Source organism: Mauremys mutica, chromosome 7 (assembly GCF_020497125.1).
Source record: "Mauremys mutica isolate MM-2020 ecotype Southern chromosome 7, ASM2049712v1, whole genome shotgun sequence".
Classification (NCBI taxonomy): Eukaryota; Metazoa; Chordata; order Testudines; family Geoemydidae; genus Mauremys; species Mauremys mutica.
This window is the reverse complement of record NC_059078.1, coordinates 20,325,194-20,350,613: the sequence shown is the minus strand read 5'-3', so window position 1 is coordinate 20,350,613 and position 25,420 is coordinate 20,325,194. Positions and strand designations below refer to the sequence as shown.

Genomic DNA, 25,420 nt, shown 5'->3' with positions numbered 1-25,420 from the left:
CCAAGCTACATAGTTTAGATCTAGATTTGGAGCTTGGGCTTTCCCAAAGTTAGGCAGTTGTTCAGATCTGGGGTTTTGGTCCAGGCCCACCTGTGAGTTCATGTAGATACTTCGATCAGGTATACAGTTCGTGACAATTGGCTTTTTCACCTGACTGTCAGTCTTTCTTAGGATTTACTAGGAGTCTCATTCTGCTTGGACGTTTCTGTTTTTAATGTAAATCCAGGAAGGCAGGCAAAAGAAAAATGTTTGGTCCTAAGTTCATTGCAATGAAACTATCACATGAGTGATACTGTAGGCTCTGTGCTTTATAAACGTGAGTGAGAAATGCATTTCCCTGCTCCCTAACAGAGTGCCGTTGTCACAACCATGCTGATAGCTGCCACTTCAACCTGAGTGTTTGGCTGGCATCGGGGAAACACAGCGGTGGAGTATGTGACAACTGCAAACACAACACGGAGGGACATCGATGTCAAAGGTGCAAACCAGGATTTTACAGAGATAGGGGAAAACCTATGTCTTCCCCAGAGGTCTGCAAACGTAAGTCCAATATAATACTGTACAAATGAATGGTGAAAGCTGTTTAGGTCTACACATTACAGAGTGAGCTGAGCCATCCAGCCCATTAAAAGTATCTACAGGTATCTTGTGGAAATACATCATAAATACCTTATCCTTTCCTCCAATCCTGGTTTCCTGATCAAGGACACTTTCCTCCTGATCCTGCCACCAAAGTCTGATTTCTATGTGAGATCGTGGAATGGTCTGATTTAAAATAATAATAATAAATAATAATAATAATTCTCTGAAGCAATTGTATTTTTAGGGAAAGTTTTTTTCTGGTTGCGTTTGCATTTAAAATGCTCCTATCCTAGCGAGGCACACATTTTATTTCGTTGGGTTTATCTGTATCTCAACCAAAAGGGGCCTACAGCGTCTGTGTGTGTATGTTCTAACTGCTGTGAGGCTCCAGTGAGCCACAGGTTGATTTTGCATTCTCTCTACAGACAGACATGAATAATATTGGCTGCAGGAGGGATGGGTAGGGAGTTTGAGCCACTGAGTTGCCTCCCACATCTTACACCTTTGATCCCCCCTAGTATTCCCCAGGAAGGTTTCTGTTTGTAACAATCCATCATTTTGTTCGTCTCCTTCTCTCTCCCCCTTTCTCTGCCTCTGGATGAAGCTTGTTCTCTCCCCTATACCATCATGATTCCTCCCCCACCCCCATCCACGCAGTCATCAACAAAGAACTGCCTCCTTTGTCACCTGTGTTCATTCCCATTGTCAGACATTGCTTCTGAAGTTCTCCTGCCCCTTTGACAGGTCTGATCAAGGTTTCTCTAGACACTTGGGTTACACATGCACTTCTTGCTGGGACCAGCTGGCCTGCGATAGCACTTGAACTTTCAGTGCACAACATGCTCTATGTTTCTGATCCTTTGTATTCACCTTTCATTGGATCTTAGAGCCAGCTCTGTCTCCTCCCAGTTCTTTCTTTTTGATTTTTTTAGCCTTGTGACAAAGCTCATTGATCAGGGGAGGAGGCAGGGCTTCCTTGGCTGTGTTCCCAATTGTGTTCGATGATGCCCAACTTTCCAGGGATTCTTCTACTGGTTTGTTTCTGCTCTGAGAGGACTTGCCGTATGCAAAGATTTGTAATGAGAATAAATTTTTGTTCCAGTAGATTAGATTTCAAGTCTTATGGCACCTGAAGGAATCAATGTACAGGCTCTTGTATTTGACTGCAAGGTGACAGTGTAGTAACCAGCACTGTGTGTAATATGAGATAATCATTGAAGTCTAGTAACATTAAAGAGTGGCAGAGAAGAGAAAACATTATTTAAAAATATCTGTGAGGAAACCCTAGAACAGGCTGCCTGGGTGAAATCGGACCCTGAGCCTACCTACAAGTCTTTTGTCTGGTCTGGCTACCGCCTTCTCAGCACATCTTGCCAATACTCTGAAAACGAACAGGAAAACATTTCAGAAGGATGCCGTCGAACAAGCGGAAATATACCCTGTTCAAACAGAACTACTCCTGTGGTGGCAGCATTATAAGTAATAGCATTTTTCCCAGCAAAATGCTTAATGCAAATAGAAGGCTCCCTGCAACTGTTCCCATCATGTATAACTTCCGCACCAAGACTCCAATTCTGTATAGCACTTATGCACATATGCATGACTTTAGGCACTTGGGACTGAAGTCAAGGGGACCACTCAGGCACTTAAAGTCACACACAGTGCTTAACTGTTTGCTGGATCCTGACCTAAGGAACACATGGGCACTTTCCTCTCTAGAGAGCCCCCCTAGCTTTCATGGCTGATTTGTGAACTGTGGTTGCATTTGCGTGGCGCAGGGAGAAACATTCAGTCTTCAGAGCCTGTTCAGAGAGACATATTTTCACTGGGTATTAGTCTATGCCCTTTTCTACGTTATTTAAAGGTGAAGGGGAGAATTCCTACAAAGACATTCAGATGCTTATCTAAATGGGCAGCTTTTTGAAGCTGAGAGCTGAGCCCCAGAAATTTCCCAGAGAGGGGTGTGGGTCGGTGGGTGGGTGGGTGCAGGTATAAAATGCTGCATCGACACAGGTAATTTTCAGGAAATCTCCCACTGTTCTGCTATCACTGTTTAGCTCTACCAGTGCCTGCACCTGTAAAAGCACTAATGTAGATAGAGCCCCCATACTCCACCAGTGCAGCAGTTGTGGGGAGGAGAAGCATTGTGCCGGGTGGAGCAAAAGTAGGTTTGGTGCGGGGGAAAGATTCATCCCATAGGATCCCCACTGACGCAAGTGCATTTACTGAAGCTTGGCTCCGGGTTAAAGATTTATCCCATAGTGAACTTTAACCCATGGAGGTGCATTTCTATCACACCTCAGCGTGCTGATCATGACCTGAAGAACTACCAAGTCTGGGTGAATAGCTTTGTGAAGGATTGGGCATGCCACCTCCTACACATCCACTCACTTTGGCTGAGGAAACCTTGCAAATAGTACCAGAGTCACAACATTAAATAATGTTGACATGCGTCTGATGAAGTGGGTATTCCCCCACGAAAGCTCATGCTCCGATACGTCTGTTAGTCTATAAGGTGCCACAGGACGCTTTGTCGCTTTTTACAGATCCAGACTAACACGGCTACCCCTCTGACACTTAACATTAAATAACTAAATGTTCTTGGAAAATGATGAAAAGAGCCATAATAAATTGGTCGTGGCAGACTGCACGGATGCTTTTGGTGTGAGTAACGTGGTTCTTGGCTTCACATTGGTGAGGAAGGGGGAAGAAATACAGGGAATTAAAACTCACCCTGTATTTACAGTAGGCACTGAGCTGGGAACTAAAAGATGATGAAAAAGCTGAATGAAACGCTGTGTTAAGCCCTTTGAGTAATCATGCTTTAAGAGAGTGCTCTTCCATCCAGAGCAAAGTCTAGGTTAAGCTACGACAGCCGCCTCCAGCTCCCAAAAAGTTAGCAGGACTCTGCTAAGGCCCAGAAGGAATCTTTAGGCATTAGTCATAATAATCGGCAGGATTCTCTCTTAATCACTGCTCGGGGGAAAACAGGGTTGTATAACAACTGGCTGCACTGATGCTATCCAGATCCCCCTTCCCTGACTTCTCCATTTACGAGAAAGACAATTGCTTTAAAAAAAAAATCCCAGCTGAGATTTAACACGTAAATATGATTCTGCCATTTCTTTTCATCTGGAGAGATCGCCCGTCTCTGACCTCTTCGCTTCTGCCGTTCCTAGCAGCTGGGGATGAATGGGAGCCAGGTCATGCACAGAGCCTTGTTTTGACACCACTTAGATTAAAAAAAAAAGGACATGAAAAGAGCCACAGAGCACAGCACACACCTGCTTGTTATTGCGGGTGACAACACAGGATTAAACGGTTTGGATATAGGCTTGTATGGGAGCTTTGAGTCAGAAGCCTTGTGAAGCCAAATCGTTTCCCAACCAGTGGTCAGAAAAGCTGCTGTATCCTTGGCTCTTTCCTGTGGCTTATTTGGAGGCTTAAAGGATACGTCTGACCTGACACCATCTTTTGTACTCAGCCTTTGCTTATCCAAAAAAAAAAAGCAAGTATGTAGGACCATCAGGCCAAAGTCTTCAGGGAAATGGGATTTTTACTCTAGCAATCAGCTTGAAAATTAAAATGTGCACACACACACACACACACACCATCAACAAAGCTGTCCCTTCCCTTCCCTTCTTTCCCCTCTAGACAGGTCTGTGAACCTCCCAGTTGTAGTATTTGGGATTAATCACATCTTTGTCAGAGTCACTATCTCAATTGGCCACCCAGATGGTGATGGCACCCACACAGACTGTAGTGTATCCAATTTCCTTGATTTACGGGACATTGTTGAATGGTTTTGACCCAAAATTTGACCTGCTTTAAAAATTGTTCGAATTTGGGTGGGATTATATTCCAGATTCCAAAAGCTTTGGTTTGTTTTTAAATTTGGAAAAGATTGAATCTGCGGTTAACTGTGTTTTGCACCATAGTTTTGACAGAAATGAAAGATTAGTTATCTCTGTCGGTATGTCTAAGCTGCAACCAGAAACCCGCAGCTGGCCCGTGCCAGCTGACTCGGGCTCACAGGGCTCAGGCTAAGGGGCTGTTCAACTGTGGTGTAGATGTTCTGGTTCAGGCTGCAGCTCAAGCCCTGGGACCCTCCCACCTTGCAGAGTCCTAGAGCCCAGGTTCTAGCCCAAGCATCTAATGCTGCAATTAAGATTTCCCTTATGGCCCAAGCCCCACAACCCCAAGTCAACTGGCATGGGCCAACCGTGGGTTTTTAATAGCACTGTCGACATACCATGAGAGTCTCTGACATGTGAGTTAATTGGAGTACTACATGCCTGCTATATTCATGTTAGTTGGAACCACATTGTTGCAACTAATATTATAGTTTACATCTGTATCTAATTAAGATACAACTGGAGACAGCTGTGCTGAGAGCAGACAAAGATTTATCTGCTTTAGGACTGTTTTCATTCCTTGGTTCCCTCTCTGTCAGCAGCATCCTGGCAAAAATCTTATAACAGCAGCTGCCAATAAAAATCCAAGTGGACATTTGTGATACTTCAGTGACCAACAGCAGCCACCATGTAATATTTTGTAGTGTTAATATTTTGCTGCTGTAAAGGGGAGAACCCAAATAAATAGGGCCCTATCAAATTCATGGTCCATTTTGGTCAATTTCATAGGATTTTAAAAATCAGAAAGTTCATGATTCAGCTATTCAAATCTCAAATTTCACAATGTTGTAATTGTAGGGAGATTATGACCCTTGTGGGGGGTCACAAGGTTATTGGGGGGGGGGTTCTGGTACTGCTACCCTTACTTCTGCGCTGCTTCTAGTGGTGGCACTGCCTTCAGAGCTGGGCAGCTGGAGAGCGGTGGCTGCTGGCTGGGAGCCCAGCTCTGAAGGCAGAGCCACTGCCGACAGCAGCGCAGAAGTAAGGGTGGCACGGTATGATATTGCCACTCTTTACTTCTGCACTGCTGCTGGCACGGCGCTGCCTTCAAAGCTGGGCACCTGGCCAATAGCTGCCGCTCTCCAGCCACCCAGCTGTGAAGGCAGCGCAGAAGTAAGGGTGGCAATACCGTGACCCACCTAAAATAACCTGGAAACCCCCCTGCAACTCCCTTTTGGGTGAGGATCCCCAATTTGAGAAACAGTTTCCCTTGTGAAATCTGTATAGCATAGAGTAAAAGCACAGAAAAGACCAGATTACATGGTCTGTGATGCGTTTTTCATGGTTGTGAATTTGGTAGGGCCCTACAAATAAACTAGCCAGCTCTGTGCCAGAATTGTCTGTCCACTGTCCCTAACATCCCTTGACAAAAAGAAGGTAACGAATCCATTGGCATGTTGGTTTGTGTTTCATTAGAAAGAGGTGGATGGAGAGAAAACTAGGGTTTGCCAAAAAGGAAAAGAGCAAAAATCAGCAGAAAAGACATTTTGTTTACAAACACTGGGAAATACAAAAAACCCTCAGCTTGTAAGAACTTACTTATGACTCTTTAATCGTGAGGTTTATCATCAAATCTATTGTTATTTGAGAGATAAAACCTGGTCATCAACAGCTGCCCTTCAGCATGTGACACACAGATTCATATTTTGGGAGTTACCATAGCTACAGAATTGAGAGTTTGGTCATAATACTCTGCAAGCCAGACAATGCACACACCCGAGTTGATACGCTAAATAAACACAAACTGAGGGAAGTGTTTGTGAGCTACTTGTGTAACTCCTCTGAAAGTGTCATGCATTTATTTGTTCCGTTTTGCTTTATGATCCATCAAGAGCTGCCAAAGCTTCTAACTGGAGGCAATGCCGGCTTTTCATTTTTGGACCACCAGCTTCCCTTATTTATGTCCCTGAACTAAATACATGCACTTTTTTCTCTACCTCCCTCCTTGGCCTCTGCTATAAATCACCACCCACTGGAGCACTTTCCCTTCGGCTGGGATGGTGAAATTCATATTCTTTACATATCTGACATCCTGTCCTCAGCTAGAGTAAGCTAGTGTAGCTTCATTGGAGCTACACTGATTTACACCAGCTGAGGACCTGTCTCCAGATACGGAAACCTGGAAAGACAAGAGATGAGACCGAACAATCTGTAAAGAATAGAGATAGATCCAAACTAAAACTCCCGATCCAAACACCAGTGAACTTGGGGAAGGCTGGATCCTAATGATATAGTAGGGGAAATCAAGAACAAGGATTCAGACAAACCCGGACTGTGGCAAAGTTTGGATCTTTTTGTCGCAGACCTATCTCTAATGAGGAAAGCACCCATTTCCCATGTCCAAAGATCAAGGACAACATTTTCAAAAATGTCAACTAATATTAGATCCCTCCATTTTTGGAGTGGTGTTCGGCACTTCTGAAAACCTGGGCCACAGTTTCTCAAGCTGAGCACCAAAAATCAGAAGCGACTTTTGAAACGTTGGTGCAAATGTGCACTGTGATGTTACACCTGATTTTCAAATCCTGGTGAACAACATCCCTCAGATTGCTCCCAAGCTCAAGACTCCTGTGTGGCAGCAGCAATAGAGCCTGATGCTACTGTGCCACCAGCCAACAAGCTCATTGTGTGGAATACACTGCTCATTACAGTATGCTTATTTTCTGTCTTTAGGCTATTGTGCTAATGTTCCCTTGAAAACAACTGAATAGGATCCTCCTGCAGCACAGTATAATAATATTATTAAAAATATTGGCATGAAGTACACAGCTAGGACAGGGTGAAAATATAATATCTAATGGAAGATCACAAGAAAAATGCCCAATACACAAACCGCTGGGCACTGCTTTTTCACATATTAGTATTCCCCAAAGAGATTTTCCTTTCTAAAGAACAAACATGATGCACATGAAAGTAAATCCATCATCACTGCCATTATCCTTCTTCATAGAGCTCCCTTCTTGGACAGGGATGTGTGGAATCAGTGTGTTCATTTGGTCTCTTATCTGTGAGCTCAGGAAGAAAAATTGTTTGATCAGCAGTAGTGATGGGCAAACGTCAAAAGCACTGGAGTAAAGATAATCGTCCAAAAGGCTGGCCCCTGAGCCAAACATCTTGGGTGTCCAACATCTGACTGGAAATACCTGTTAGGGCAGGCCTTAGCCCCAAGATTTTTGTTTCTTCCTTCTTGCAGGTGGATGAAATTGTGACATCTTGGCACTTCAGGCTTTGGTGTCAGCAGAAATCAAGAGGTGCCACAATGTTCAAAAATGAGAAGGAGCTAAAACATGAGCTGGACCTGAGTTTGGGGCGAAGATTCAGCTCACTTCTCCATTTGTCCAAACCTATTCAAGCATCAGACGTCAGCGGGCCAGATCCTCTCTTGTGATCCAGCCTGGTAGAGCTGCCCTGACAGCACAAAGGGGCTGGCAGTCTGCAGGATCTCCCCAGTTGAGAATTCTCCTGGTGGAGACGTGTCCCAGCTAATGCAGACCCAGCACAGTCAGCTCTGGCCTCACCCACTCCCCATGCCCCTGGCATAGAGACTTCGTTAGGGACATGGCCAGAACATCACTGAGCTCCAAATTGTCTTAGCTGTAGTAGTCCCTGGAGGCCATAGCCAGCTGCTCTACTTTACAGAAGCCTCCAGACTACTCTGACGTATGGCAGAGCTGGTGTTGAAATGGCACCAGAGTCAGGGAGCTGCACCTGGCCTTTCTGTCCTCTCTCTCACTGCACTCAGCAGATAATGGTCGTAGCTAAAACATACCCAATGGGTTTGGAGATCTCTCTCTCCCCTCCCTTTTGTAATGTATCCACTGATGTGTGCATGCAAACTTCAAGTTCACACTGGGAAGAGAACCTACTGCCCTACATCTCACACTAAAGCAGAATCATGGACTCCTCAAATCTAGAGCTGGAAAAGGCCTATCCGGTTGGCTGGTCTTGCTTTTCATGTCATACTTTTACTAGTGTTTTGTCCAGTTTAGTTTTAAATATACCTGGCAGTAGGAATTACAACACTACCCTGGGGAGCCTGTTTATCCTGATCTTCTGCCTAAATTATTTCCTTCTTGTTTTCATCGCATTGCTTTGAGCATCCCCTCATGTATCACACTAGCAAATCCCCTCTCTCTTTGCAAATGCTCCCTCTCACTCTAAATGCTTGGGCACTATTATACTGCCCAGGGTTGTAAACATATCCCTCACACTGCACTAAAGTGCCCTTAGCACTAAACAGCCTGGCTTCTGACCGTTATGGTGCAAGTGTGCAGCACAGCGGGCACCTGAGAGGTCTTTGTGCCTACACAGGAAGACTGTGACTGATTTATATAATTTTATTGTATAGACACACAATGGGCAAATCCTTCCCACCCACAGCCTACAGCCACATACCACCCAAAAGGCAAGTTCACAAATGGGCATAATGGGAAGCCCACTCTGGCGACATATGCACCTTGAGGCCCCGTCCATGGTAGCCCAGTTGGGTGTTTTACAAATTCACGTGCCAGCCCCTCCCTCCTCCTTGCAGAGTGAATCCACACTAGTAACACCGGCTACTGCACAGCTGCATAATGCTCTTTATTTGAGACTGGTGTAGGGGCAAGGATTTGGCCCACAGGAGATGGTGCTAGCACATGCATCGGTCTCAGGTGAGCATTTAGCAGTTCAGGTTTTATTTTGAATCCATTGCTATGCTCAGTGAGAAAACACCCCACCAGTACTTAAAAATTACATTTCCATTTTGAACCCCGGCTGCCTGAGAATACAATGCTTCTCAGTGCTGATGTAAAATGACTGGCTGTTGGGAATGAGTGGGACCCATGGAGATTATCAGCCTCGCAGAAACATCACCTAAACTGCTGACCCTTGGCATATCATCTCAATCACTTCTTATGTCTTGTTAGCTTGCTCCTGTCAGCCTATGGGATCGGCCAATGCAACCTTCAGCAGAAGCTGGCGGTGCCACCCAAAGACGGGGTTCTGTTACTGCAAGCCAGGCGTGGCAGGCCCGAACTGTGACAGATGCCTTATGGGATACTGGGGCCTTGGAGAGAATGGCTGTCGTCCTTGTGACTGTGCCAGAGACTGCGACCCGCACACTGGAAACTGTTTCAATGGGTAAACAAGGCCCCTTTTATGGGGAGATAATCCTTTGGGTCACTTTTTGGCCTTTAATATGAAACTCAGATTAACACTTGGAATCCTGCACAAATGGCATAAATTAAGAAGTGGGGGGAGGTATTAGGGGAAACAAGACAGTTCTCTGCATCCACCTGAATTTGAATGGATTGCAGCACTGGGTCACTCAGATGCCATTTGACCTGCCTGCATGTAAGTACATCCATAATACTCTTTAAAGACAGTTCTGAAGCAAAGGTCTTTTCTAGTTATGACAGGTAACTCCATGACCCTGCTGGTGTCTGTGAAACTACTGTTTGCTTTAGAAAAAGTAAATGGAAGCATCTGAAGAGCTGCTGTGCTCTGTGGCCTAGGTGAAACAAGTTGGGAGAGTCTCACTCCAATTCCTAGTGTGCAAGTGTTCTCATTACATAAAACACACACACACATATGTGACTAATTGGTGACCAGCCAGTCTGAGCAAAGTCCAAGCCTGAGTGGCCTACGGAGTCTGAACTACTCTTCCATCCATAGATCACTGGTGGTGTGAGGAAGCCTGCACAGATGCTACCAGTGCAGGTAATTTTCTACAGATAACTGCAGGAACTCACTCCCAAGGACTGTCAGTCTGGTACCTTTCACCAGCACAAATACGGTGTTCCAAATCCTGTGAAGTGCTCAGTACCTACAGCTCCTGCTTATTTCAATGGCTCCGATCCTCTGAGTGCTCTCAATTCCTAACAACATCCTTTGGGTGCTCAGCAACGTGCAGGGTTTGGCCCAGTAATTTTAAAGAAATTATACACAACAACTGTTTAAAAAAAAATGAAGTGTGAATCAGTGAAGTTGAAGTATAAGCCCAGATATTGTGGCCTATCTATAGGGCAGTGAGCTAGGGTTTTGCACTTATTTGCATTCAAGACTAGATGTGTGATTAAGGTTGCTCATCACTTTGACGCCATGTTCCTTTCTGGCACTGAATGCTGCTGGCATGTGGTAGTAGCTTCCTCCCTGCTAAACATCAGAAATCCTAACGTGAGATTTTTCTTCTCTGTCTATCTCCTCCCTAGTTATGACAATGAGCCATTTTTCAACATCCCCATGGGTGGGCGAATCCCTGACCTCCTACAAATGCCAGCCAATGAAAGTGATGAGTGGAAATGGAATGATCATGAGCAGGGATTTTCTGCATTGAGACATCCAGGTATGGTTTAGCGTTATAAACTCCATCACTCGGTGTTTATTAAATAAATAAATAAATAATTCGTATACAATGCCAGAAATAGGCATGGATTTTGACCAAATACATATGTTTATTTTATTTATGATTTGTTTCTTCACATTTCTAAAATGCAGGTATCCATCTAGTGTTCTGGGTGTCTATCTCATAAATTAAAAATCACAACATAAACAAAGGACTGCCTATAAAATATAAGTCTTCCCCCCTCTTTAACCACTTGAGTGAAAAGAGTAAAAAGATAGCTAAGGTAGACTGTAAACTCTCTGGGACGGAGAACCTAACACAAGACAATACTCAGGACAGCAGCTCAGGAGAGGGTGAAGGAAGGGAAGAATGAGGCTGTTGCATCAGCCTGTGCTTTCCAGAGTCCCACTGCTGTGCAGCCTTACTGCACACTTCAGAAACTTTAAGCCACAATATAGCTGACCCACATATAGCTGTCCAGTCTGATCCTTTGCATCTTTGTAGAACTATTCCCTGCACCATTTCCCCTTGTACCCTACCAAAACTGCTCCTGCATATTTGCAGATGTAAAAGTATGATGGTGGCGTCATAAGTTATTCAAATGTGGAGGCAAATGTGAGCATCCCATGAATGGGTCTGAGACTTCTCTGCGCGCCGTTCTGATTATTTGTCAAGACACTCCAGGATGAGTTCAAGGAGAGATCTGACCTGTGCTGGGTATTGTTGTTTTTGCACTGTATTTTCCAGTGCAGGTTGAACTATCTAACTTTGGCTTTGTGGTCAAGAAATGAAAAAGTCATAATTTAAATAAAATTTCTGTGGAAAATGCGCTTCCCATTTGTATCATTCATTGATTTACATAGCACCCTTTGAAAGCTTTCAATTGCTTTGTAGAACTACAAATGTTGTATGTAGAAGGATCATTTGACCCATTACTGAAATGCAGCCACCTCTGGGATGGAATGTAGGTGCTTTTAAGAACAGCACATGCCACACTATGGAACAATTCAGGACAGGCAGTAAAGAAGTATATTGTATTCAGCTAAAGTAAGAGAGAAATTAGTCCAACAGAATATAGTGGAACCTTTAATGCCTAAAAGTGGTCAAGACCTCAGTTTTACATAGCATGTGACAGACAGAACAAGTTAGTTCATTGCAGTTTCTATACTGGCTCAGAGGAAAATGTGCCTCTTGTTGAATCCCCAACATGTCCTGAAGCACCAGGGATTTTCCTTAGAGGACTTCCATCTAAGTACTGATAAAGCTTAATATTGCTTATGACATCTAACAAGAGCATTATTTATATTATATTATTCACACCTGGATCTGATTCTGATTTATCTTTTGTTAGCATTGGTTTATTAACTGTGTAATGGACCCGATGCAGACCGCTTTTTACTTCACAATGCAGACCAGATTTCAGAACCATTTTTGTATTGTTTAACAAGAACCAGCTTTGCAAATAACTGAGCTCACTCTGAAATCTTCTTTAACCATCTATGTTTATTCAGATAATTGGAGCAACTTTTATACATAGATGTGTATGAGTATATATGAATGAACATCATTTGATTTTCTTTTCTCTTTCATGCTCTGGCCCTTCTCCAACCCTTTCTGGTCTCTGGTTCCTGTACTAGAAAAGTGTGTGTGCAAAGAGAAAGTGCTCGGAAGTGTCACTGATTTCTGCCAGATGAAATATGCATATGGTAAGTGGCTAATGTGCCTTCATGGTATGATCATTCCAGTATTTTCGTAGCTGGTACCTGTGAAATCATAGATTTCCTCCTTTTTTGTCTAGTGATACCTCCCAGTCCTGGGAAGAGTTGATCAGAGGACAGCATACTTCTTGTAATGATTTTTCCAATGCCAAGCAAATCAACATGGCCTTCATGAGCTCAGGCACATGATTACACCTATCTGAGTATGTGCTATAGACCAGCAGTCCATGCCAGGACTCCTTTTTCCTCTGGTGCTGCTCTTCTGTCTACACAGCACCTCCCTCCCATTTAGCAATAGAGGAAGGGCAAGGTGGTCAGGATCCCCTGACACCTGCCTGCTACTCCCATCACCCTGAGGTTCAGAACCCATTCTATAGGTCTTGCAGTAGGATTGCCACCCTTTTGCAGTTTGCCCTGCAGGATAAACTTGCTGTGTCTGTTTGTTAACACCTTATTTATCACCCTGGCGAATAAGCAACTATGCCCTGTCACGCTCTCTGAAGGGTCACGGCCACCAAAAGACACCACGTTTTGACTCGACACAATCACATTGTGATCAAACAAAGCCTATTTGTGGGATTAGCCTGCTGAAAGTTGGATGATTTTGCAAAATCAGGAGTGGCAACCCTGTCAGGTCACAAATCAAAGTAGCTTTTTTCCAGCTTATCATTATCATCTTAGAATTCTAGTCATGTGGCATTCCTGCACTCCAGTAGGAAATTTCCTGCCCTTAGGACAGAAGAATCCCATGCACTGCTACAGACTAGGGACTGAATGGCTAGGCAGCAGTTCTGCCCATTGCTTAACACTGAATTATTGTACAGCGGGCAGGAGGAATTTTAAAAGCTCAGGTCTGTAGTTATGTAAATCTAATGCAGGCCGTCCAATGTCCAAATTAAAATCTGCCAAGGCTCTGAGTCAGTTTGCTTAAGATCATACTGTTGGCTGCTGTTCTTTCTTTCTTTTTGTTTTTTATGACATTCCTATTATCACGGGTTCCACTCACCACAGTGGCGCCTTCTGCTGGCCATCCTGGCGATTAGCTCTGCCAGTTGGTGCACCCTCTTCTGGAGGTACCTCTCTTATCATTGTCTCTGCCTGCAGATCTGCATCACTCCAGGAACTGGGCCCTTCGACTGAGTCACCATCAGTGTTTCCCCCTTCCGGGGTGTATCAAAGTTCAATATTTTGGCCACTTCCCCAGTGGCTGATGGGGGGAAACCTAGGCCGTCCCACTGCTCCTGGTCCTGACCCAGGGACCCTGTAGATAGCAACCTCCTGCTGTGACTCTTTAACTTCTCCCAATGCTGCTGTGTTTCCCTGGGCCACTTCCCCACAGCCCCACCACCTTCTTCGCCCTCACCTCAGGGCCCTTCGGTCCCAGCAGCCGGCCAGGAGCTCCCTCTTGCTCCCTTGGTCCCTGCCAGCTCTGTCCAAGGTGCTACAGTTCCCTCAGCCTGGTAGGGACACAGTCCTCACTCTTTGAGTTCCCAGCAGCCATTAACCTATTCTACCTTGTAGCTCCTCTTATATGGCCTTGTTGGGCCCAGATTGGTTGCTTCCTGAAGCTCTTCTCTGATTGGCTGCACCCCACCGGCTGCTTGGAGGACTCACCTCCACTGCTCCACTCTGGGGCAGGGCATGGTAGGACCATGAAGCCTCCACTAACCCCTTCCACTCCTGTGTGGGGTGGACATCCCATCACCCTATACATATCCTAGTGGTTTCCTAAGACTTTCAAGCTGTTGGCAGCAACCCATTGGAGATGAGCTGATAAAACTGGGAAAGGATTAGTTAACTGTCTAAATTGAAAAAATCCAGCATTCCTTCCCCAGATTCATTTAAATGGGAGCAGTGATTGAACCAGAATGCTCATGTGTTCCTGTCCAAGTGCCAGTATCCTGACATGATTCTTTGTGCCTCATCCAACAGTCCCTAACATTCTACCCTCCAGCAGTATAAGGAAAATACCACTGCTTACTTTGAAATGAATTATTTCAAAGCATAGCATGGGGAGGAGGTGACCAGCCCTCTGTGGAGAAAGAAGTGGTTCAGGACTATTTAGAAAAGCTGGACAAGCACAAGTCCATGGTGCCAGATGCGCTGCATCTGAGGGTGCTAAAGGAGTTGGTGGATCTGATTAAAGAGCCATTGGCCATTATCTTTGAAAAATCCTGGTGATTGGGGAAGTCCCGGATGACTGGAAAAAGGCTAATGTAGTGCCCGTCGTTAAAAAAGGGAAAGAAGGAGGATCCGAGGAACTACAGGACAGTCAGCCTCACCTCAGTCCCTGGAAAAATCATGGAGCCAGTCCTCAAGGAATCAATTCTAAAGCACTTAGAGGAGAGGAAAGTGATGAGGAACAGTCAGCATGGATTCACCAAGGGCAAGTCATGTCTGACTAACCTAATTGCCTTCTATGACAAGACAACTGGTTCTGTGGATGAGGGGAAAGCAGTGGATGTGTTATTCCTTGACTTTATCAAAGCTTTTGATACGGTCTCTCACAGTATTCTTGCCAGCAAGTTAAAGAAGTATGGGCTGGATGAATGGATTATAAGGTGGATAGAAAGCTTGCTAGATTGTTGGGCTCAATGGATAGCGATCAATGGCTCCATGTCTAGTTGGCAGCTGGTATCAAGCGGAGTGCCCCAAGAGTCTGTCCTGGGGCTGGTTTTGTTCAATATCTTCATTAATGATCTGGAGGATGGCGTGGACTGCACCCTCAGCAAGTTTTCAGATGACACTAAACTGGGAGGAGTGGTAGATATGCTGGAGGGTAGGGATAGGATACAGAGAGACCTAGACAAATTAGAGGATTGGGCCAAAAGAATCTTATGAGGTTCAACAAGGATAAGTGCAGAGTCCTGCACTTAGGACAGAAGAATCCCATGCACTGCTACAGACTAGGGACCGAATGGCTAGGCAGCAGTTCTGCAGGAAAGGACCTAGGGGTTACAGTGAACGAGAAGCTGGATATGAGTCAACAGTGTGCCCTTGTTGCCAAGAAGACTAATGGCATTTTGGACTGTATAAGTAGGGGCATTGCCATCAGATCGAGGGACATGATCATTCCCCTCTATTCGACATTGATGTGGCCTCATCTGGAGTACTGTGTCCAGTTTTGGGCCCCACACTACAAGGATGTGGAAAAATTGGAAAGAGTCCAGCGGAGGGCAACAAAAATGATTAGGGGGCTGGAGCACATGACTTATAAGGAGAGGCTGAGGGAACTGGTATTGTTTTGTCTGCAGAAGAGAAGAATGAGGGGGGATTTGATAGTTGCTTTCAACTACCTGAAAGGGAGTTCCAAAGAGGATGGATCTAGACTGCTCTCAGTGATACCAGATAACAGAACAAGGAGTAATGGTCTCAAGTTGCCGTGGGGGAGGTTTAGGTTGTATATTAGGAAAAACTTTTTCACTAGGAGGGTGGTGAAGCACTGGAATGGGTTACCTAGGGAGGTGGTGGAATCTCCTTCCTAAGAGGTTTTTAAGATCAGGCTTGACAAAGCCCTGGCTGGGATTATTTAGTTGGGGATTGGTCCTGCTTTGAGCAGGGGGTTGGACTAGATTACCTCCTAAATTCCTTTCCAACTCTATATTCTATGATTCTATTGGTCTGTGTCCGTGTGTGTGTTTTCTGGCAGTGATTAAAGCAAGAATCCTATCAGCTCATGACAAAGGAACCCATGCGGAAGTCGTAGTGAAGGTAAAGAAAGTCCTGAAATCAGGCAAAGTGAAAATTGCCCGGAGTAACAGAAGTATCTATCCAGAGTCCTGGACCAACCGGGGATGTACATGTCCCATTCTCAATCCTGGTAAGTATTAAATGCTTATGGCATGAATTCTGTGGGGAAAAGGCTATGTGGGTTGTTAAGGTATTCATGTTCCCAATTCTTATCTCATTTTCACTAATGTAAATCAGGAGTAACTCTACTGAAGCTAGTGAAATTGCATTGGAACCTATGTGAGACCTACCCTAGTTGACCATACTGCTGGAATAATCCATTGAGGAAAAGCTGGTCCGGTTAACATAAAGCCAATGAACGGATTAGCAGGGTAAACCTGGTACTCTTATTGGAGTATTAAAGAGAGAAACAAAATCGAAAAATCCTTTATTCAAACAGTTAGGGCTGAACTATGCCTCCCTGTTGCGGGTGTACTACAGGGGAGTGGGCACAGAGACCCACTCTCCCTTCTCTGCCCAAGCAGCTGCACAGTGACCAGGCATAATCTGTTTCCCAGAGCTGGGGAGCGCAGGGCTGGGGGGCAGTTAGTCCTGCCAGCAGGTCTAGCAGGTTCAAACTGGTTCAGTAATGCCTTTCTGAGTTTGAAGACAGCCTGAAACAATAGCTGTGAGGTGTGACCTGCCCCATGCATCTTAATGAATTGTTACTTTGAAACTTAAAGCTCACAATTTGCAGCATGTGGTAAACTCAGTATATCGGGCTAACATACAATAAATGAATTTAATGTCACAATAAATGAGACACGGGCTTCGGTGCTGATTGGATTATTTGTCTTTAGATTTAATTCAGTAAAAACATCCCTTTTAAACATTTCTCTGTAGCCACCGCAGAATTCCTACAAGAGTGCCATAGAATCTAGGGCAAAACTGCCATTGCATACATGCCTTGCATCATATACAGTATGCACAGAGAAAATGAAATGCAATCTCCATGTTAACAATAATGCAGTCCTAGAATGTAAATAAATCCAGATCTGACATTTCAGTTAATTACTACATTAGATTTACGCTTGTGAATATACAGGTTTGAAAGAAAGAAAGAAAGAAAGAAAGAGAGAGAGAGAGAGAGAGAGAGAGAGAGAGTTAGAGAGGGAGGTGTTGTCTAGTGGTTTACACACAGACTTTGGCCCAGGAACTCCTTGAATCCCACCTCACGACTCCCTCTGCAGGCATGAGAAACCCTCTGCCACAATTTCTTCATGTGTCAAGTGGAGCCAATAGTTAGGGCACAACTGTGAGCCTTGCTGTGCACCTGCACAGGGGAGGGGCTTGTATGAAATAGTCCCATCACCAGAGCTTGTGATGTGAGGAGAGCAGCCGCTGCCAGCAGCTATTCCCCCTCCCCCTCAGTAGGCAGGGAGGGAGTAGAGCCACCCCATCCCTCTGAATACCACATCCAAGACGGCACAGAAGGGGAAGTAATCTGTGCCAGCAAAAGGGCTGGTACATATTACTTCCCTGTAGGACAAGGGGGCAATAGGAACCAAATGATGACTTGGAGGCACAGGGTGGTTCCTAGCCTGCTCCTGGAGCAGCACTGCACAGCTTAATCTTTCCAACGCCACTTGAAGTTGAAAAGCACTTAGGCACTGAGTTTTATTTTTCCCAGTGGGTGCTCCACCCCTACTCTGCCCAGAGGCCCAGCCCCCACTCGCCCCTTCCCCCGAGATCCTGCCCTCACTTTGCCTCTTCATGCCCCCACTCCACCTCCTCCCCTGAGGCCCCACCCTTGCTCGGCCTCTTTCCACTCCTGCTCCGCTCCTTTCCCCCAGAGTCCCCTGCCCACCCACCACTCGCTGCTCTCTGCCTCCCGCAAGTGCTTCCCACCAAACAGCTGATCAGTGGCTGGTGGGTGCTGAGCACCCACTATTTGGGGGGGGGGCTGCTTGAGCCCCTGAACACCCACAGAGTTCGTGCCTATGCTAGATAGGGGTGCTAAGCAACGTTATTAGTAGTTGAACGGATGGATTTTTCAGCAGAGCCCTGACTACTGCCTTCTTTCCCATCACACAATTTAGTGGGCTGGAGACAGAAATACTTGTATTCCCCCAGTTGAAATCCCATGTGGATAATTATGGGGAGATGAGCTATAGAGCCCATGTAAGTGCCTTTAACTGTGCTAACTGGAGTCTGGAAATATCTTTTGGACCCTGCTTTCTTTTTTTCATCCAAGTAGGCAGCAAGGGTTTGATCCTGAGAGGTGATGAGCACCCACTGCTCCCATTCACTTCAATAAAGGCTGCAGGTGCTCAGCAGCACTTGGGATCAGGCCCTGAATGAGACAGGTAACTTGGTTTTTTTTAGGATGAACTAAACAGTATCCCCAAGAATTGTGTTTCACAATTGTGCCTTACACCATGGAGAGTGGGGACTTATCCACATTCTAAAACAAAAATTTGTTAGATAAGGTACCTGTGTTTTTTCCTCTGAATAGATTAAACACACTTCCGCACTGAGTGAAAGAATTCCTTGTATTTGGGCTGAAATCTAAGGCTTACCCTGACCTCTAATGCAAGTTCTCATCTGAAATCAGCCGCGTACAAAAGAGCCAATTGTTTTGGGATTGGCTGAGTCCAATCAAATCCAGTGTGAATTCTTCCAGTCAGCCCAAAATGATTTGTGCCCTCTCAAAAATGATTTGGGTCTTGCATCACCTATACCACCAGGTGAGGAATTGGGTTTGAATATGCAGGGATGCAGTATATGGTCTCTGAGAGCTGTACTTCAGCTGCACTTGGTCAAATACATTTTACTGACTGGTGCAAATGGTTAAGGTATTCTCTTACACTTCCTGTCCTAAATTCTTTTATGGTATAGCTACGGGCCACTAAATAGCTGCTGGGCTCCCTGCCCAGCAGTGGGAGCTGCAGGTCAGGGTGGGTGAAATATGTGTTTAATATAGGGTTAGACTGTGTTTGACCCTTCACAGAAGCTCAAGGAGAGGAGAGGGCATAAGGAGTCCTGCCCCCTTGTCTCTCTTTGTCTGTTAGGAGTATGGGGCCTGTGAAACACTGTTGTGCAGTTCTGATGCTAGCCAGTGTACCTGCAGAGGTGCACCTGCACACTAGCCAGTTCTTCACAATACAGTAGGTTTGTAAACTAGATTCTCGTCACAAAATTATGCACTAGATTCACAAGTGGTGTAAATCAGCATAGTTCTATTGACTTCAGGTTTTCATGCCGATTTCTGCCCACCTAGAATTTCACTGTACATGCTCACTCATGTTGAGATCCCTGCTTTTATTCGGCTCATGATTTTTACACAACCCCTTTCCCTTCTGTCTACATGCACATTAGCTTTTCATTCCCATCACTTTACTTCCAGCAAGGGGGGTGGTTGTGGGGGGGGAGTAGTAAGGGGTAACCAGCAGCCACCAATGCCCGTCCAAAGTGCCACTGTCGTCAGCAGGGCTTTCTGCTGTGCAGGGTGATCTGGCTTCCTGCCCAATCGTCTCTGCAGCATTGTATTGTATGTTCTTCCCTGGCTGATGACAGGAAGTCCATATTTAATCTCATGGCCTTTAGAGTTTAATCATAAAACTTTACTTATGGAGCTACCGAATGGATTTGCTGTATGGAGACTAAAGAAAGACCTTCCTGCTTTCCACATTAGTAACTTCCAGCCAGAATAAACTGTTGAGCTGCCCTGTGCTTTGCACATGAACTAGCATTTTTTTAATAAAGCATAGGAAACCTCAGGCTTTTTAAAGGCTGAAGAAGTATAATTTAGGGGTAAATAAGGTCCTCTCTCTCCCCCCTTCCAGGGCTGTGGAGGGCTCTGCCTGCAGCGAAATTGGTGTACTTTCACTGTGCAAGGGGTTGCACAGCAGGATTTAGGGGAAGGGAGGAGTGAGACAAGACCAGTGACTTCTATAGCCATCAGCCTCAGTCCTTCTTAGGGAGCAGGGTTGCAACAGCAGCCTCTACTGAAATCGCAGGGCTGCTGAGTAGGGTACATAGAGAATGTATAATCCTCAGAATCCCCTTTCACCACTACACATACTTGGGGGAGTCAGGGGATTCGGCCCTGTGTTTTTAATAAACTTTATAGTATAATAGTGGGGTTTGTCTGCTTGAGTAATAAATCATTAGCAGTATCTGTGTCTTGCTAATGAACTGATCACAGCAGGGTGTCTCACCTCTGTGGTTATGCCTCTAATCCTATGGGGATGTGGTGGTTACATTTCCTGGAGTTGCCTGAGCTGCTGTTAAAGATCCTTATTGTGTGAGGAGAATGTGCATTGTTGTACCAGAAGAATACAGAGCTGGCAGTTGTCATGTCAAACAGCCATTTCAGCTAATCTGTGTGGCGCACACAGATTAATCTAGCCCTTCAGACTGCTCACCAGCCAATTGAAACGCTGCCTCAGCTCAGGCTCTTTAATAATGGTGTTTATTTTGTTCCTCACCAGAAAACACTGACCGACAATGTGGTCTTTTTGTTGCTGCAGGTTTCAGCTATGATGGGAGAGGGAGGGCAAGATCTGTACCTTTCCACCCCACCCCCCTTTGTCTATCATCCAGAAATTTTGTTCCACACATTGAACCCGAAGAATTAAACTTTGGATATTAACAGGGTGGATACAGAAAGGCTGCCAATCCCCCCCCCCCCCCACATATCCCCGGAGGATGGATGTCCAAGCTTCATTTCAATTAAAAATCAAGAAATCACATACACATGACACAAATACACAAGCAACCAGATACCATACAATGGCCATATGCAGTAAGGCACAAACACAAAAGAGAAACAAGACACAGCAGACAGATACTCAATAAGAGATGCACATACACCAGACTTATGGATAGGAACACACACACGTTGCTGAAAATAAGACAGTAAATTGCCAGCCAAAATCTAGCCATCCTTTTCAGTTGGGAGATGTTTCTTCATTGTGTTTTAATGACTAGGGAATTTGTACTTTCTGCTTGTGTTTTGTGCTATTAAACCAACAAAATCAAGAAAACTTCAGAAGGACACAGCTCCCTCCATAACCTGTCCCAAGGTGCTTAGCTGTTACAAGGGCCTCTGAACAGTAAGGGAATTTTACGTATCATACTAGATACAATACACTTAAAAAACCACCTGTGTTTAATACAAAACATCCTGATTTTCAGTGGCGCCTCAGTCTGGCCTTTCCTTGAAGGTGTACAATTTTGTATGAACTAACGTCTGTGCACACGTTTTCTGTGCACTAGCAGTTGCATGTGCAGATGATAATCTAACAGGGATGCTTTAGAATTCTCACATTCAAAACCAGCATGCACCTGGCAAGACCTGATTCTGATGTCACTTATACCTGTGCAAACAAGGAGTAGTTCCACTGAGACCTATGGAGTTAAATTGGTGTAAAAACAAAAACAAACCCCAAACACCACCACAACAAAAAAACAGTGTCAGGGAGATCAGAATCAAGCCCAATCACTTGCTAGTGCAGGTGTTGGATTTTGAAAGCATTAAACCCTCTGGGACAAATAGGGTTTGTGTGTGAAGGTTCTAATATGTGCACATGCATGTTAGAATGTATTGCTGGTGTACAGAGGAAATAGAGCACAGAAAATGTATGCACATAAAACTGTATGTGCACAACCTGGAATATTCATTTTAAAAACAGGCTGAAGCTAGCTAAGGTGCAAGATCCTGACTTCCTGGGGAGTGGAGATATTAAGTATGTACTCCTCTGTTTTATTTATTTAAGTAATTATTTTTTTAACCAGGAACAGACTACCTGATAGCAGGCCAGGAGGATTCAAGGACCAGCAAACTCCTTGTGAATATGAACAGTCTGGTGAAACCCTGGAAGGCGTATTTGGGGAAACAAGTAGCAGACATTCTTCGAACTGGGTGCAAATAATTTCTTCTTCAGAAGTTTAAGTCACAAACTTTATAATTTAATAGCACTGTGGAGAAAGGTGTAGCTAGTTCATATATTACCATGCAACACGTTCCTAGCTAAGGGGACAAGAGTGGACTTATCCTCCTGTCCCTCATTATGTGCTTAAACCAGGAATCCTTGGACATGACTTTTCTTCATAAATACACACTGTCTTATATGAAATTAACCAACCCATCACATGTAGGTTACAAATCACAGTTCTTAGCTTGCAGCCATTTTCACAGCTCCCAGAAATTCACTCTCATGGGAGAAGCAGAAGCTATGGTTTATGTTTTTCCACTCTTCAGGAATGAATCTGCTATCGATACCTATAAACCGCTTGCATAGTGCATTCATTACTTGGCTGTCATTTGCTTTATTTAAGTGGCCATTAATGGGCAAAAAAATTTCAGCTTTGCAGGTGGCAAAATATTAAACAGTCAGCATGTCAAATGACATTTGATTTGTTTGAAAAGAGCTCAGTTATTTTTATTTACCAAGCAAACTGCAGTTGGATCAATATCAGACACGCTGCTTTCTAGAGTGAAAATATCACATTGCTGCACAGAGACTAATGCTGGAACTTTATCTGGTGAGGGCCTCTACAGATGGGAGTTGTCGAAGTCAATGCCTAATGTGAAAGCACTGCTGGCTCAGTGTGGAATTCTGACACCACACTCATCTGTTCTATCAAAGGTCTCCTCTTTGCTGTTGTAACATTGCTATTAGTACTGTCACACAACAGGTTTCAGAATGACTGCTGCTAAAGAGCCTTGTACCAGTCGAGTAGTGTCAAGCTGCAGCTCCAGCCCCACAGGAGAAGGTGATGGAAGCTGGCCCAGATTTGAGTTTGTGAAGCTACAACAGATAGAGGTGTGAAGGTGCAGCAGGCTGTACCAATTTGAGGATTAAGCGAGGTGTTGATGGCTGACAGGGCAGCTACCTTGTTACTCTGATCAATGCCCTTGAGGCCATGCTCATTATTTAATTGTTGCTACCATTTTCACTATGCTCTGTTACTCTTGCCTCCTTTATGTGTTGTAATAGTCAAGTGAAGTTACCTTCCAGTTGTGCTTGAAGTTTGTTTAGCATGAGGAATAGGGGTGGTAGCATCTCCACTCTAAATAAAGTCCTGCTGTTCTGCAGCAGGAGTCCCCATAGAATTGTTTTAGTCTATTCCACAGTTAGTAAGAAGCCAGTTTGTGGAAATGTGAGTTCCTCAGAGTACCGTGAGGGGAAGGGAATGATCTCCTACCGGTCTCTGCCCAAGTGACAGGAAACTCATGACCAAACTGAGAGGGTAAGGAGTATGTTCCATTGATAAGTAAAGCATAAGTCAGAACTTTGTTCAAAGATATCCTTTTTTTTGGTTTATGTAGAGCAAGGGTTCTCAAACTGGGGGTCAGGACTCCTTAGGGGGTTGTGAGGTTATTATGCGGGGGGTCACAAGCTGTCACCTCCACCTCAAACCCCACTTTGCCTCCAGCATTTATAATGGTGTTAAACATATTAAAAAGTGTTTTTAATTTATAAGGGGTGTGTGTGTGTGTTACACTCAGCAGCTTGCTGTGTGAAAGGGGTCACCAGTACAAAAGTTTGAGAACCACTGGGTGTAGGGGCACACACCTTCATATATGCTGCTTTTGCTCATCGTTGTCTGTGCCTACAGGAAGAGGAGATGGGGTTTGATCCACGTGCCACTCAGTCACTGTAACATGAAGGAATCTCGGATAGCCCAACAACCATGAAAAGAAAGTGGTGGGTCTGGGTTATGAAGTGTCTGATGAGAAGGAGATAAATTATCGGCATGTTCAATTAATGCAGTTGGGTGACCAGTATCTGAAGACCAGGGATCCCGGAATGCCAGAGCTACTTTTTTTATTATCATTGTTTGTTATACATCAGACCCTACATAAAAGGAAGGGTATCAGGACACATTTCAGATTATTTACAAAGAGAAGACCAGCAGAAATTTCTTGCTATATTCTTCCAGCCAGTCACAGCTTGGGTGAAATTCTGGATTGGACATCAACTTGAATTGACTCAGTGTGTGTTTACATAAACATCCCTCAATCTATGGATGTACTTACTATATATTGTCTCAGGCCAACATGACATCATCCTATGTTTGGCTGTGAATTCAAATGATGTTCAGTCTGGTAGCTGGCTGGACTGATCAAATATTCCTAAACCCATTATTGCTCCTACAATGGCCCTGTTAAAAGTAACTTTCCATTTTGTGCCTGCAGTTTTGTAAGTGCAAGTGTAATCAGTATCACTTAGATGTCAAACTGGTTGGTTGCCAATAACTTTGGTGATACCTTCGACTTTGCAGGCACAAAATGGGGAGCTGAATAGAACCATACAGTATATTGCCTCACGCACAAGTGGATCCAACTGCCCTTGGATAATGTCACTTAACTATAGGCTTGTTCCAGTTTTAAAGCTATCCTGTGGGAAAGGAAACTCCACATGGTTATTTCAGTAGTTAGTTGTTTTAGATTTCTGTACTTTTAAGTAAATATACACGGTACCTTTGGGGATTCCTTTATTTGTATTTTCAAAGGAGCCAGACACTCAGTTCCCATAGAAATGAAGTGGCACATCGGAGCCTCATTTCCTTGGGCACCTTTGCAGATTCCAAGCTTAGAAATGTGTCCTGTTCACACTCAAACTAGCATAGAAATGGCCATCTCCACTTCATAGTTAACAACTAGAATTGTTCATGGGACACATGATGATATGGATAGAGGTTCCCATCTGATCATATACATTGACCCCACCCCATCCCCAAAATGTGTTTTCTCTTCAGTAGCACAAACACTGTGTTTTCTTTTTCCTATCATGTGAGGAGGAAAAAAAGCCACTATTATCCATTTGTTGCTACCTAAAGCAGTAACCAAGAATTTGGCATCTCTGATCAGACATTTCATTAATGTAATAAAACACTATGCACCACTAAAGTGGCTTCCTTTAAAATGTCAGCCCATTAAGTTAGAAGACTAGCAATCAGGTGATTGTTTTCATCCCTGTGTCCAGAAATAGATGTACTACAAGGATTAGCTAGTCATCTTCTTTTAAAGACCATTCAAAATAAGGATGTATTTAAATGACTTTACAGTCCATTCTCAAAGGGCCTGTTAGGAAGAGTTTCATTAAAGTAAAGCCTGGGAGAATGTGAGAGAATGTGTTCAAGGACATGCTTTTTAACAAATGCATTTATATTTCCCATCGTGTGTTTCTTATCTGCTGAGG

The 25,420-nt window shown here is 44.4% G+C and overlaps 1 protein-coding gene across 1 annotated transcript in view; it reads left to right on the top strand.

Moving 5' to 3' along the window:
• Positions 1–23,573, top strand: part of LOC123373705 (netrin-4-like) — a 66,049-nt gene extending 42,476 nt beyond the window's left edge. Inside the window, exons 5-10 of the mRNA XM_045022785.1 lie at positions 352–540; positions 9,404–9,617; positions 10,688–10,821; positions 12,459–12,527; positions 16,189–16,359; positions 22,008–23,573. Coding sequence (XP_044878720.1) covers positions 352–540; positions 9,404–9,617; positions 10,688–10,821; positions 12,459–12,527; positions 16,189–16,359; positions 22,008–22,144 — 914 coding nt within the window. The 3' untranslated portion in view covers positions 22,145–23,573. The remainder of the gene's footprint in view (positions 1–351; positions 541–9,403; positions 9,618–10,687; positions 10,822–12,458; positions 12,528–16,188; positions 16,360–22,007) is intronic.
• The last annotated feature ends 1,847 nt before the right edge of the window (positions 23,574–25,420 follow it).